Below are 15,408 nucleotides of genomic sequence, written 5' to 3'. Positions count from 1 at the left end.
TGACGTGTGTATGCTGGCAGACATCTTACAATATCTATTGAACATGATTGCATTTCTGGAAATGAATATGGGTCAGCATGAAGGCCAAACTGAATACTGAAGCTAATATATTCAGTATATGCTATGTAAAACCTTGTATCCCAGAGCATCTCAGGACACTGAGTCCCCAGAGAGACTTGGATGCTCCATTCTGTTAAAGACCATTGAGATGTTGGAGTCAAGTCTAGCTCATCATGAGTTCAACAGAATTCTTTCTTTTCCTAAGTAGCATTTGTAAGTGAAGACTAAGCCCTATTAATGGATGGCATCCCACAGATGTAGATAGACCTTGATGGAGAGGAATTTAAGATGGTTGTTCAAATGCATTTACACTGAAAGTACTTTTTTTCACTTCTGTTATTGGTGCTCACTCACTGTGTACCATCAACCACTTCCTGATGCCCCACCCTAATTTCCAAAGCAATATAGAAATGGGAGAGAAACGTTTGGGTATGGAGCCATTCTGGCAGTACAAGATACTTTTCATTTGGTGCCACTGTGACAGTAGACGAGTTTTCTGCTTTTGAATGCCATTAATCCCATCTCCTATGCAAGGAATCAATGCAGTTTGTGTGCAGGTAATACCATTCCCCAGCATCAGCAGAAGATGCTGCCTAACCTTTCTCCATATTTTTTGTCTGGCCAAGTTACAGTCCCCAGACTCCACCACAGGAGATGACCGATCAGGACGATCAGCAGGTCATATTCAGATCAGGGTGCAACACAGCTGACCTGATGTCTGCAGTGAGACAGATAGATGAGAAGAAGCGAGAAATGAGCAAGGAGTCCAACTGGCCATTCCTAGACTTGGAGAAAACATGTGACAAGGTCCCAAGAAAGCTGATTTGGGCAGTCCTGTGGTGGTTCAAAGTCCCCAAAACATTGGTAGAATTATAGCAGGGTATATACAAGGACCCAATGACTCAAGTACAAACAGTATTCGGTCTCACAGAAGGGTTCTCAAGACCACTGGGTGTGCACCAGGGTTCAGCTCTGAAACCACTGTTGTTCATACTGGTGAATAATTATATTAGCAAACAGGTTAGGGGACAGATCACCAACGTTGCTATATGCAGACAATGTGACATTATAGGCAGATTTTGAGTACGAACTCCAGCAAAGCATAGGGGAATGGAATGTAAAACTGAAGGCGCATGGGATGAAACTAAGTACAGATAAGACAGTTGTAATGGCAGAAAATGGGGGAAAGCTAAAGAAGCTGCGAATCAAGATGAGAGGGAAAATAAAGGAACCGGTTAATACCTTCAAATATCTGGGAGGGGTGGTTGAGGAGAAGGGAAGTCTGAATGAGGAGATACAAGCTAGAATCAGAAGGGCTACAGCCAACTGGCACAGAGTGTTAGAGGTTGTGTGTGACAGAAGAATGGTATAGAAGTTGAAAAATAAAGTGTACAACATAGTGGTGAGACCAGTACTACTGTATGGTAGAGAACTGTGCAATGAAGGTAGAGCAGCTGAGGAAGCTAGAGGTGATGGAGAAGAAGTGCCTGACACGGGTGGAAGGATGCACACTGTGGGATGGATGAAGAAATGAAGACATTAGAACAGACATCACAGTAGCTCCAATTGCAGAGATGGTCGAAGAGAAAGGATTACTATGGTTCAGGCACATGTGCAGAAAAGCAGAGGACAATCTGGGGAGGATGATATGGGGCAGACAGAAAGAAGGCAAGAGGAAATGAGGGCATCCATCAAAGGGGTGGATAGATTGTGTAAGTGAAGACCTGCAACAGTCAGGCCTGAGTGTTGAAGAAGGTAGAAGGAAGGAAGAGCCTCTCTCATCCCCCCCACCCCCGGGTCTACCTGCTGCAAGCAGAGCAGTGTTTCTGCTCTTCTTCTATCTACTTCCTTCTCTACTGAGCAAAGTGATGGGTTGTGAACTGACAAATTAAGTTGTAATATCGCCCTTCAGCCTGCTCCTTACCTCCTGAGCACAGTGATGGGTTGTGAACTGACAAATTAAGTTGTAATATCGCCCTTCAGCCTGCTCCTTACCTACTGAGCACAGTGATGGGTTGTGAACTGACAAATTAAGTTGTAATATCGCCGTTCAGCCTGCTCCTTACCTCCTGAGCACAGTGATGGGTTGTGAACTGACAAATTAAGTTGTAATATCGCCCTTCAGCCTGCTCCTTACCTCCTGAGCACAGTGATGGGTTGTGAACTGACAAATTAAGTTGTAATATCACCCTTCAGCCTGCTCCTTACCTCCTGAGCACAGTGATGGGTTGTGAACTGACAAATTAAGTTGTAATATCGCCCTTCAGCCTGCTCCTTACTTCCTGAGCACAGTGATGGGTTGTAAACTGACAAATTAAGTTGTAATATCGCCCTTCAGCCTGCTCCTTACTTCCTGAGCACAGTGATGGGTTGTGAACTGACAAATTAAGTTGTAATATCGCCCTTCAGCCTGCTCCTTACCTCCTGAGTACAGTGATGGGTTGTGAACTGACAAATTAAGTTGTAATATCACCCTTCAGCCTGCTCCTTACCTCCTGAGCACAGTGATGGGTTGTGAACTGACAAATTAAGTTGTAATATCGCCCTTCAGCCTGCTCCTTACTTCCTGAGCACAGTGATGGGTTGTGAACTGACAAATTAAGTTGTAATATCGCCCTTCAGCCTGCTCCTTACCTCCTGAGCACAGTGATGGGTTGTGAACTGACAAATTAAGTTGTAATATCGCCCTTCAGCCTGCTCCTTACCTCCTGAGCACAGTGATGGGTTGTGAACTGACAAATTAAGTTGTAATATCGCCCTTCAGCCTGCTCCTTACTTCCTGAGCACAGTGATGGGTTGTAAACTGACAAATTAAGTTGTAATATCGCCCTTCAGCCTGCTCCTTACTTCCTGAGCACAGTGATGGGTTGTGAACTGACAAATTAAGTTGTAATATCGCCCTTCAGCCTGCTCCTTACCTCCTGAGTACAGTGATGGGTTGTGAACTGACAAATTAAGTTGTAATATCTCCCTTCAGCCTGCTCCTTACCTCCTGAGCACAGTGATGGGTTGTGAACTGACAAATTAAGTTGTAATATCGCCCTTCAGCCTGCTCCTTACCTCCTGAGCACAGTGATGGGTTGTGAACTGACAAATTAAGTTGTAATATCGCCCTTCAGCCTGCTCCTTACCTCCTGAGCACAGTGATGGGTTGTGAACTGACAAATTAAGTTGTAATATCGCCCTTCAGCCTGCTCCTTACCTCCTGAGCACAGTGATGGGTTGTGGACTGACAAATTAAGTTGTATCGCCCTTCAGCCTGCTCCTTACCTCCTGAGCACAGTGATGGGTTGTGAACTGACAAATTAAGTTGTAATATCGCCCTTTAGCCTGCTCCTTACCTACTGAGCACAGTGATGGGTTGTGAACTGACAAATTAAGTTGTAATATCGCCCTTCAGCCTGCTCCTCACCTCCTGAGCACAGTGATGGGTTGTAAACTGACAAATTAAGTTGTAATATCGCCCTTCAGCCTGTTCCTTACCTAATGTAGAAAAAAAGGATAACAAAAAATTCATGACTGCTGCTGGCACGAAGCCCCTTTTGAGATTAATGCTTGGAAGTATCAGTTGTTTTTTATTTGTGTCTTTGATTCACTGTGCCTTTTGAAAAATGTTCACAGTCATAGTTCCACAGTAGAAAGTCGATACTTAAATCAGTGTGTTTTTACTTGTAATTCTTCTTTTTAAGCAGCGTAATGAAAATGGAGTTGTACATCAGTTAGTTTCACTGACTCATAGTACATAGCTCTCTGATTCAGTTCAGGGCTAAGATGTAATCTCTGCAGTTCACTTGTCATCCCTCTATGTATGTCATTAATGACAGAAATATCTTGAACTTGGTTTCCAAGGACAGAAAGCAGACTTCCAGTCATGTTTACTGTGACTTCTAAGGCACATTTAAGATAAGCGGCTTACATCTCAGACCATTAAGACCCCAGTGTAACTAATCAACCAACAAAATAACTTACCATCAGTTACTGGAACACGTAGAGGGCATGACCTATTACTAGCTGGTGATTTGTAGTCAAACAAAACAGTCTTAGTTTTCCAGTGTTTAAGAGTTAGTTGTTAATTAGATAACTACTTCCTTACTAGTACACAGGCTTTACATAGCAGAGGAGCTACCTCTGCGGCATTCTTAGGTGATGATAGTATAAGCACGAAAGGAAGTGTCTGGGTTTTTAAGAGAGCCTTTAAACCACTAAGTGTTAAATAAAATACAGTCTATGCCTGTTCTTTTCTCATGATGTAAGGGTTGCTCCATCAGATCATAGTTTGTATAAAGTTACTAAATGTAACACTTGTTAGCAAAACCTGTACACAGGTGTGAGAATCACAAAACTGGGTTAAAGAGTAATACTTATATAGGACCCCATGCCACTAAAACTCATGTTGCTGCTCTTGATTTTAAGTTCAAGGTAAAAGATTATATGGAAGATCAGTTGTTTAAACAATTTTGTGACTGCACTTATGTGGCTATTGCCAGGAGTTAAGAAATGACTCCCTAGTGAAATGTTGGCATTCATAATGCCAAGTGGCAACACACTGAAAAAAAGTAGTGAAATGTAGAAGAAAATGTCGCTCTTCTTCTTTAAACATTTTTTTATAGTGGAAAACAAGCCCCCTAAAACCTATACATAAATTTACTCCAAGATCACCATATCGCTGAGACAATGGAATATTTTGAGAAATGGCCATCTCGGACATAGTATATGCAAGTCTATATTTTCTGCCATTCAGTCTCTGTATTAACCGACTCATTAAAGTAGGTCCTGGAATTTTAAATGGTTACTGCTAAGAAGTACATAATCAGACCCATGTTTAAGGATAGTAGAAATAAAACAGATGTTTCTTGCTTCAGGAGTCAGACACTCTAACAAGGATCTGTAAACCAGCTTATAGTTTAGAATTACAAGACCCTTGGTTACCAGTTAGTTGAGACTAAGTGGGGGCCATGTTCCTTATTGACTATTGTGCAGTAAGTTTGCAAAGCAATCTGCAGATGTTACTGGAAGACACTGTTGTTGTTCACCCAGCCATTTTACAGTAACCTGCTTAATCCAGGACAGTGTCTCTAGGACCCACAAAGCATTTCTTGCAACTAGTGAGTGCAAGGCACTGAAGCTTGTTATGGAGCAGTGCACTGGTCTGTCGCAAATTGCACTCAAGTCACACGCTGCATACACAGCTGTGGGTAGTTTGGAAGACTGCTGCTGCTGTTGTCGCAATAAAGCTCTGGGATGAAATACTCAGTCTACAGTTATGTCTCTTCACCTTGTGCAAACAAGTTCCATTGATATGTAAATGTGGGAGGATGGTTATCAGCTCCATCACAAACTGTTAGATAAGACATTAACCTACAAAGCAATGATGGCTGTCTCTGCATATATTTAAGTGGCACGATGATCTACGGAATGGAAGGGAAGAGACCCATTGGCTTCAGAGTGGAGTTAGGACAGACTACAATTTAGAACAATGTCAATATTTCAAACACAGCAATAAAGCATGCTATCAAACAGCTAAGGAAACGCAAGTGAGCTGCAAACAAATGAATAGATAAGAAGTGTCTTAGGCAATCTTAAGGTCATCACATTTTCCTTAGTTGACATAGATGTATCACAAGGCTTTGAAGAAGACCTTTATTGAAGAGGGTCTTCTGAATTTTGGATGAAAACTGGGCTGCAAGGATCAATTTTCCTTGAATCATAAATATGTTGTCTAGTGAAAATACAAGCAGACTCCCCTTTCCCTCCAAAAATAAAAAAAATACTTAAGATTACCTGCATGTTATCTCTTGCTTAATAACGGCATTTTTTCCTGTGGTGGCTAAGTTGAATTATTGCTAGATTACTTAGCCAGCAAATCTCATATTGATCTGTGTGACTAATTTCCACAGTGGCAAGAAGAGAAAACATTTTCTTATAGGTACATAGGCAAATACACGATTAGCTGCCCTTGAGGGCCATTTTAAGCCTAGCCAATGTCCTTTTTTGTGCTCAAAATAACCTATCCCATTTGGTTATAGATTGGACTTCTCCATCACATGGTTGATAATTATAAAGTACCCCTAATGAGAACAAATGGGATCATACCACAGATGACTTGAGGGGACCAATTTATGGGATAAAGTATTCAGGAGCTATTTCTATCCATTTGTAGTACAGGGGGCAGTCCTGGGGTAAATTTACTGTTTCCAATCCACAGATCTAAGTTGCACTTGAAAATAAGTAAGGATGAACTTTGTTTTAAGTGGATAGTGAGTCCGTTCTACAGCAGCAACATCCTCTGCAAGATATACCTGTCCCTCTAAACTATTCTTTTAATATTGCAGAAGAGGTTTAGATCATTAGACCGAGTATTTCTGATGCCATTTGACTTGTTGTAGTGTAGTAACTCCATCGGTAATGGTTTGGAAGATGCCTTGTATGCCAGATATAGGCCACTTCTTAGCAGTCTCTAGGATACTGAGCAAATTGACAGGGCTTTGAGTCAGTCTATGTAGAACATGTTGTTTAGGCTTTGCATCCTTTTAGTACGGTACTTTTGTGGGCATTCCAGTTGCTGCATATGTCTTGACAGATACATGCCAAAGGGAGCATTATATTCAATAACTGGCCTAATGACGGCTGAGTAAAGGGAGACAATGACATCCCTAGATCTAGACACAATACATTTGTTTATAAACTGTGCAATATAAAAGGACATTCTTACAACAGATACATGTTGGTAAAAAGTTAGGTCACTGTCCACATACGTTCTCATACCCTGTACAAATGGGTAAATTTTTAGGGGCATATTGCCAATATATTGCCAATATATATTGTCAATTATAGTTTCAGTTTAAATATAGGTGAATACTAAAAGCTAAAAATGAAAAAGAAGGATGAATGCTCGCACTGTTTGAAGAAAAGTATCATCATAAAATGCTGTTTCTCTAGTGCAGATTTCACTTCATACATTTAACAGTATGACACAAATGACATATTTGCATGAGACCACTGAGGCACTGATATGGATGACAGATGGAACCGTAACATAATGGAAATTTATTAGGGTATCTGTTTTTGATATGCTATCTGATGAGTGGGTGCTTCACCTTCTGAATGAGATAACCTTGAAAAGGAGGATAATATGAGAAGTGATGGCACTGTCAGTATAAGTGACAATAGTGATAAAGTAGATGAGTAAAATTCTCTAGTCTGATTGATTGCTGCCTTTTATATTGTAAGTGTTCTTTAGATATGTCCAGAAGGGCATCAGTCCGAGAAAATATCAGCATTATTCCATTCATTGACAGTCATCACAAATGTGTCTGTTAATTTAACAATAACTAATTGTTTACCGTAGGTCCTTCAATAAAATGACCTTGAAAAAAATATCAGGAGCATGTAAATGGTTCCTTGAATAGCAGCTGTTTCCATACACACATAAACACATTAGAGGGATAAAAACTGACTAGTACTTAAATATTCTTCCTACTTTGTACTTTCATCAAATAAATCTCTATTCTATTTAACATGTTAAGTACCTATGTAAGGATGCAGCCTTTATTGTCACATTTAAGTAAATTATACCAGAAGAACTAACAAGAGTTTCAGATTAATGCATTCACTGTCCATTACGCCCTGACAACATTCTATATTGTTAAAATGAATAAAAGCGATATAATGCAATAAGGATCAGTTCTATACCTTATAGTCAGAAGAATTAAGAGGCACTGAGTATTTATTTTAACAAATGGATTCACATTGTTCAAATACATTTCTGAAGTATTTAAAAAATCGTATAAATGGCATCTTCGACCTGTTCAGGTGAAATAACACACACACACACACACACACACACACACACACACACACACAGTCCACACATAATGTGCTTTTTACAAATAATGCCATTCTCCATTAAAAGGAAAGGATGTTTTATCCTACATCAGTTCAAGAACACGTATTCAAATGCCTTGTTCTGACATCTTAAAGTTATAAAGTATAATCCTTCCTTAAGTAAGACACTTGAGGAATGTGTATCAAACACATCTGATACATACTATGGGACAGAAGGAACTTGACCAGTACCCTTTCAGCATACTGCTTATTCCAGCTGTGCATCTCATATGTTTGATCCCTACTCTGTGCATTTTCTGATATGGCTTCGGCTCAATGTTTTACTCAAGACACAGTTGTGGCAATTAGCATGGACAACTAATGTTATGGGATATTCACAAGCTGCTTCCTGTAGTGTGGGATTTGATTCTCCCAGCAGCCAACTGCATACTGTATTACTCTAGGGCAAATGACTTATTCAGGCAGTGTACCCAGACCGTGTCTGAAAAATGTCTTTGTGGATCACTGCTCTACTTCTACTGAACAACGCAAGCAGGCAAATAAACAAATGACACAACCCTTACTGCTCGGTCCTACTATCCCACACCTTCCCTCAGATTTGTCTAAATGAAGCTGTCAAAGTTTATTAATAAATATATGCTGCATGAACTGTGCCATTATGCATATCATTAGCATCAGTGCTATTGTTGTTATAACATATGGAACTGCTTGGTAACTAAACTGAAAAGGTCCCGTTCTTCCACAGGATACATAGGCTAGGCAGTTGTGTGCACGTCTGGTCTTGTGTCATACTATGAGGAAAATGCTGTTTTGAAAGTCCTGATGTATAAAGCCTTGGTGGAATCCCTCACCTCTTGTCCTCACATCCCAAGTAGCAAATACAGGTATTCTATTTTTGCAACACAATTCCAGTCTAGAAATGTCTCAGAAATATAATACATGGCTTGACTTTGCTAATTAGGATATGAAGAGTGGAGTAATGGTTTGCACAAAGGCATAACAGAGGCTTGGATTTATTCCACATGTACTGCTTTCTTTGTTTTAAAATCTGCAGTTAAGTGTTATTTGAGAAATACTGCTATCATCTATGAAATTCAATTACAGCAAACTTAACAGTCTACTTACTATAAGTAAAACATTCTTCATTTAAAATAATTTGAGTATGGAAAGATGTGCTCCATTAGGGTGCAACTGCATTAACATTTTGGAAATCTTTTTTTAAGTACTCTTTAGGAAACTGTACCACTCTTGCCAATAACTTTTCAGAAAAAAAAATGGTTGATAAGAATGCATTCTTAATTGCTAAGCATGACATATTTTACGGGAGAGGTATGAGTATGAACCGGAAGTGTAGATGTATGCATTCACTGTGCTACTCAGTAGTGCCTCATACCTTCACTGTGGTCCAGTGCTATGGTCTTCTCAATTTCTTCATAACTACGTGGCATAAATTGCTGAACAGGCTGTGTGCTTACAGTCCTCAGTAGGTGAACTATGTCCATTCGATTAATTTTAGTAAAACACTGCATCAGGGTGGCATCTGTTGATGAAAACATTACTAGTTTACAGGATGCTTCTTCATTGCAGGGAACATATAACTTAGTGAATGTTACGCTATTTTTGGATTAAGTCAGAACTGTAAAACTACATCTCAACACAATCAACACAAATCTAAAAAAAAAGTCTATGCTTGAATTATGCAGAGTAAATTCATCTAATCAGTTTCAATAAGGTAATCATAAAAAGCAACTAAACTTCTTGAAACAATATTAACATCAGTGACATATCTGGCTGAACCTGGTGTCATAAACCTGGACAGAACTTTTGTCTTACATGTGGAAGAATTAAATTACTGATGAAGACCTACATGCTCTCAGCACAAGAAATCTGAACAAAGCCTGACATAATGGGGGGGACAAAGGCCCAAAATAGGGACACTTTTTTAAAATATTTCTCTTATAAACTTAAAAAGTTGCTAGAATAATATGATTTGTGTTAGAATATGTTTCCTGAAAGATACGAAGTCTGAAACTCAAATGTATATCATTATTTAGTGACTTTAATGCTTAGATCATCCCAGTGATTTGTCAAAAAACACAATTTTTATGAAGAACAGACCAAAAATATGAGGCAAAAGTCTGGACATTTGAGAGGTATGCAGCTGTATGGTACAGTATTGCTCTTGTGTACATATCTGAGAGCATGCCACACTCATAAGGCTTTCTGTTGGCATAACAGAAATTTCTTGAGTGGTCAGTGTTTCCTGCCATGCTATGAAAATTTAAACTCGTTTCTTTGGAATCCTGCAGAGGTTTTTACAAGTATCTAAATGAGTGACTTGATGTACAAAGACCTCAGATGAAACTGATGGAGATACAGGAACAAGACTGCCTGAAGGAGTAGGTTAGTTTGTAAGGCATCCTGATAGGATGCAGTACATAATATGAAGGGATGCAAAAACAAGAATTCAGGCACTGACACCTGTTACAATGCAAATACTGATGGAATCTTGAAAATTATAAAAATCCAAATTTAAGCTGCAAGAGCTTTCTTATTTTAATCTATTTCAAAGAAACTCAGTCCTTCAAACTTGTTATGGTTGTTTAAATAGACATTGCAGGATACGGACAGTGCCATAATGACTGGTCTCAATTTGGTGGAAAAATCCAAAAATAAGTAAAGTTAAGGCATATAAATTGCAATAAGAGCTACAGCAGAAATAATCATTAAGAGACTTAAAGGTTCAAAAGTAAAACTACATTGACTCAATAGGCCACATGGACCTATTTTGTCCAACAGGGCCCTGTACAAGGCTTTGGCATGGTCATTATGCCTTACACAACGTACATTTGCCTGAGAGACATTTAAGAAAAGTGCAAGGCATTTTCTCACTTGCAGTCTTGCTTCTGCGGTTGTTATTAGTCACGTTACTGATGCGGAGTAGATTTGCTGTCATGTACTGTAGTAGCAGTTAGTCTAGTTTTACACAACAGTGACAAGTGCTCACTGCTCATGCTCCAACAGTAGTAATTTAGTGCTGCTGCTACTGAAAGTGAAACATGGTTTTATGTCCCAAAATGAGGTTGGATAACCATCTGGTTTTGTAAATAATTCCAGTTACTATTGCGAAAGATAAGACTGGGTTTAATTTGTAGAATGACAGTGGTACTGTGTTTTCTTTTGTTTCTCTTACTGATATGGAATGTATTATTGGTTGCTAATGAATGCAATTAGGAAAAATAAAAGTGGAACAGTCAGCCCCAGCCAGTATGAAAACAAATACTACTAATCACAAAAATTGAATGCATACAGTGCATTGAGGTAGCGTCTGATCATCAAGACTTGTGATATAATGTTATCAGTTCAATGTTACAGCAGAGAAACAGTTGCAGATGGGTCAAAATCATCCCAATCAAGTGAAACAGAAAGGTCTTTGGCTAACTAAGTTCACAGATGACTACAAACTAAGAGCCATAATCGAAACTCCTAATTATGTGGACAGCCTACAAAAGGGCCTCACTGAGACAGATACCTGGTGTCAAAGCCATGGCCTCAAGCTCAATGCCAAAAAGTGTCATCCCCTTTGGTAAAAACTCTGTACCCACGAACTACCACATAGGTGGTAGTTTACTTAACACCAAAAGTGTGATGAGACCTTGGGACACAGGTGGACAGTAGTCTCTCCTTTGATAATAACATCGCCAAAGTGGTCAGGAAATCCTTCTATGTGGCACACCTCATCACAAAAGGTTTTTCATCCAGAAAAAAAGAGGTCATTGTTCCCCTCTACTCATCACTCATTAGACCCATTATAGAGTGCAACGCCCCTTTTGGTATGTACCTCACAAGACATCTACAGCAACTGGAAAGGCCGCAGAAATACATCACAAAGAGGATTACTGACCTCAAACAGATGCCCTATGCAGACCATCTCAGAAAACTCCAGCTTTACTCCGTCGCATATCGCCTACTCAGAGGCAATCTCTGCCTAAAATATAAAGCTATTTCAAACCCAGAGCTGTTGGACATGCTCCACTTAAGAAATCGCAATCCCTCCGAGCTACATGCTCTAGGGACCTAAACCTTGTCACCACAATAAACAGAACATGCTGGAGGGATAGATTCCTGTCCCAGAGACTTCCCATACTATGGAACAGACTACCTATCTATGTCGAACAGAGCTCCTCATTAGCACTCTTCAAGAAAAATCTTGATGATTGGATTGGGAAATAGGAAATTCACCCCAGGGATCACTTCTGTGGCTCTGCTTGACAGGGGCACAGGAAAATAATTTTCTAGGGTGGCGAAAGCCAGGGTACCTTTTTGGCTAGGCTTATATAGGCCCTAGGGCCAATAGCCTAGTACCTAACTATGAACCTATGAACCTATGAAACATGACGTGTGCATTCAGTGGATGGAAACACAGGTGGATAGAAAAATAATTCCACTTAGCTAAAAGAGGGAAAAAAGTAACCTAAGCAGTTTGACCATAACCATAACCGTAAGGGTATAGCAGTGATACAGTTTTAGCATCACATAAAAAATGGCAAGAAGGACAGGAAGAAATGTAAAGACAGAAAGTCATTGGACTAGTGAGGATTTTTTGCAGGTTGCATTATAGCAAAAATGGTGTAAATTTTATATATTCTCCCTGCATCTATGAGGGTTTCCTTAAAGCATTCTGATTTCATCCCGGCTGCAAAAACACACTGCTTAGTGGTTACTTTAAATTGTTCCTATGTGAAATCTTAACTGTTGCCCTTGTGGCATGAGGTTTGGCTGCAGGTGATCTACAACCATTAAACCATTTACTCAGTTTAGTGCGTAATTAACAGTATAAAGGGGTGATGTACATCAGCAATATAGTTTGTTAGGGGGGACCTCAGATTATTACTATTGAGCATTCTGAGGTACACTTGGCAGTTTAAGGAAGCACACAATGACTGTAATAACAACATAAGAGAAATGGCGAGGGACTCCATTAGTTCAGAGCAGCTGAAGGAAGTCATTGACAGCAGCCCATGAAGGAAGAAAGGGGTACTAGATGACAGTTCATGCCCGCCCCAGTATCCCTTCAACCACCAAACTCATCCTTACTGACTTATTTGACTCACTCCTCCTGGCACCTGAGGGCATTGGACATGGGAGGCAAGAGCTGGGGACTGGGATGAGTCAGAAGGTTTTTCCTTTGAAATAGCATGGTCTGGCATTGTCTATAGCACCTCCCAAAAGATGCTGGTGTGTGCAGAGTACTTTATTCACTATTTAACATGTTTTTTTGTCAAAATATATTCCAAAAAGGAAATTCTTTTTCTTTTAATATATAATAATAAAAAACCTATGATTAATGATATATAATCTGAAATAATCTTAAGTGTAGGAGGAAAGCAGGTAGAAGGGTGTTGGGGTGGTGGTGGTGTGGTATGAAAGGGGTCAGCTCGGGGCTGCCACTCCTTACATATTTTAACATGTTTTTTGACAAAATGTATGCTAATAATTATATTCTTTTCTTATAATATACAGAAATAACAAATCTATGACTTCTGATACATAATTTGAAATAATCTTAATTGTAAGAGGACAACAGGTAAAAGGGTGTTGAGATAGGGAGTGTGGTGGTATGACAGGGCTCAGCTCACGGATGCCACCAGAATGATCCGGACTGGGCCTAACAATTGTTAAGGTTGCCTCTGCATTTTCTGATTCCAGTGCTCTCAGTAATACTGAACCAAATGGCAGTCTAATTTCAAGTAAATCAAAAAGTTACTGTTAATGCTAGTGCCACATTTACTGGCCATTATACAAAATATTATGATATGTGAATGGTGTTGATGATATATGGTATATATTAGTACTTGTGTTTGCTTGTTAATTGTATGTGGAGCTTTTGTCCCTGGGCCTCTACTGAAAATGGGCTCACCTAGGCCCAGTGGACCTTCCTGGTAAACAAATGCAATAAATAATAAATAAATATTGTTGCCTTTGACGGCACCATGAATTTAAATAGCAGTCAGCCATACTGCACCAAAACTGACAGCAAACCCCACCGTGCTTATAATACATCATTTTGCAATACACTTTTGTAACATGATCTCGCAAAGTTATATTATTGATAATAGTTAATGCAGGAATATTATAAATAAATATGTCTTCTTTGACAAACCAACTTTTTCTAATGTAACCTTGTTATCTTCTTTGTCTATAAACCACATTTTATGTTTAACAGTTTTTCTTCAAAGCTTTTTCTGTAAGGTACATTACATTTACTGGCCTTATCTTGTCAACAGAAAATGCTCTTTATCATTTACTTAGATCAGACTAAACACACCTCTTTTTTAAATGAAAATGCCACCTATCTTGTTCCAAAAAGAGAGAAGAGTTTCCTCCAGTGCTGAAAATTTGAATTGCTACTTTGTCAACACCACTCATCTCATCTCATCTCCATTTGTTAAAACAGATTATTCAAAAAATCTGTTGTTTGTAATGCTCACAGCAGCAGAACATAGCATATACATACCTTGAAATATTACTGCACAACTAAACAGTATACACACTTAAATGTACTGCTAATGTCAAGATGCAATAAGAACCCTCCACTGACAATTCACACATCTTCATTTAGATCAGCTGGCAACATTTTCTCTAACTGCGACTGTCTCACATAAGGTGATTAAGTGTGTACGTGCTATAGATGCTACAGCTGAGGTGCTTCTATATATCTCAACATTACCAGTGTGATACAGTGGGAAGCTGGTGATTCTGATACTATGCGAACTACATAAAATATTCTGAATTTTCTTCTTCAGTGCAGTTTTAAAACACCACTATTTGCCACCAATTACATTGCTTCTTCCTCTCAATGAGGAGGGCTATAGGACTGTAAGGGTGACATTAATATTTCTGGTGTCACCCCCCCCCCCACACACACACACACACACAATTTTTCCTTTTATGTTACATTTATTTTTCCTAACTACATTGGATTTAAACAAATGCACGTAAATAAATGATTCTGTGATTAGCAAATCTCCCTGGCTTTATACTTTCTAAGAAAAGAAAGGATGATTTATTTGTAATAGTCTTCTCACCTGTTGCGTGCTTGCCATCTCTCTCCAACCAGTACTTTAACAAGGCATGACTCTGGTCCTGAAGTGAATTGGGATTTTCAATACGGATCTGATGGATCTGCTCCTCTGTAAAATCCAGTTCCCTTGCTAATTCTGTTAAATTAGAGACACATGCATTAAAAGAAATCCAGTACTGTGACTACTACAAAACCGTTAGCTGCAACCTTTCAAATGCAATGCAGAAATCTGTGAAACGCATCATAAAAAGTATAGCTGTGCAGTTAACTTACCACGACAGTAGATCACTGTTGCACTAGTTCTTGAGTCTGGAATGTAACCTGCCATGGATACTGTATGTCTGGCCTTGTGCAACATAAGTCTGCCCTTAGCATGGATGGATGTGACAGTATAAGAGAGATGTACAAACTAGCCAAAA

General features: G+C 39.3%; 1 protein-coding gene across 31 annotated transcripts in view; it reads right to left on the bottom strand.

Moving 5' to 3' along the window:
• Positions 1-15,408, bottom strand: part of ANK2 (ankyrin 2) — a 3,034,032-nt gene that overhangs the window by 141,699 nt on the left and 2,876,925 nt on the right. For all 31 annotated transcript variants that reach the window (XM_044061567.1, XM_044061562.1, XM_044061555.1 and 28 more), the window contains 2 exons: positions 14,994-15,125; positions 9,299-9,445 (listed from right to left, as the gene is read on the bottom strand). In XM_044061567.1, coding sequence (XP_043917502.1) covers positions 9,299-9,445; positions 14,994-15,125 — 279 coding nt within the window. The remainder of the gene's footprint in view (positions 1-9,298; positions 9,446-14,993; positions 15,126-15,408) is intronic.

Source organism: Protopterus annectens, chromosome 2.part0 (genome assembly GCF_019279795.1).
Source record: "Protopterus annectens isolate FY-2018-M chromosome 2.part0, PAN1.0, whole genome shotgun sequence".
In the NCBI taxonomy this organism is placed as follows: domain Eukaryota; kingdom Metazoa; phylum Chordata; order Ceratodontiformes; family Protopteridae; genus Protopterus; species Protopterus annectens.
Note: the sequence above shows the minus strand (reverse complement) of the source record. Positions and strands in the feature narration are given on the sequence as shown.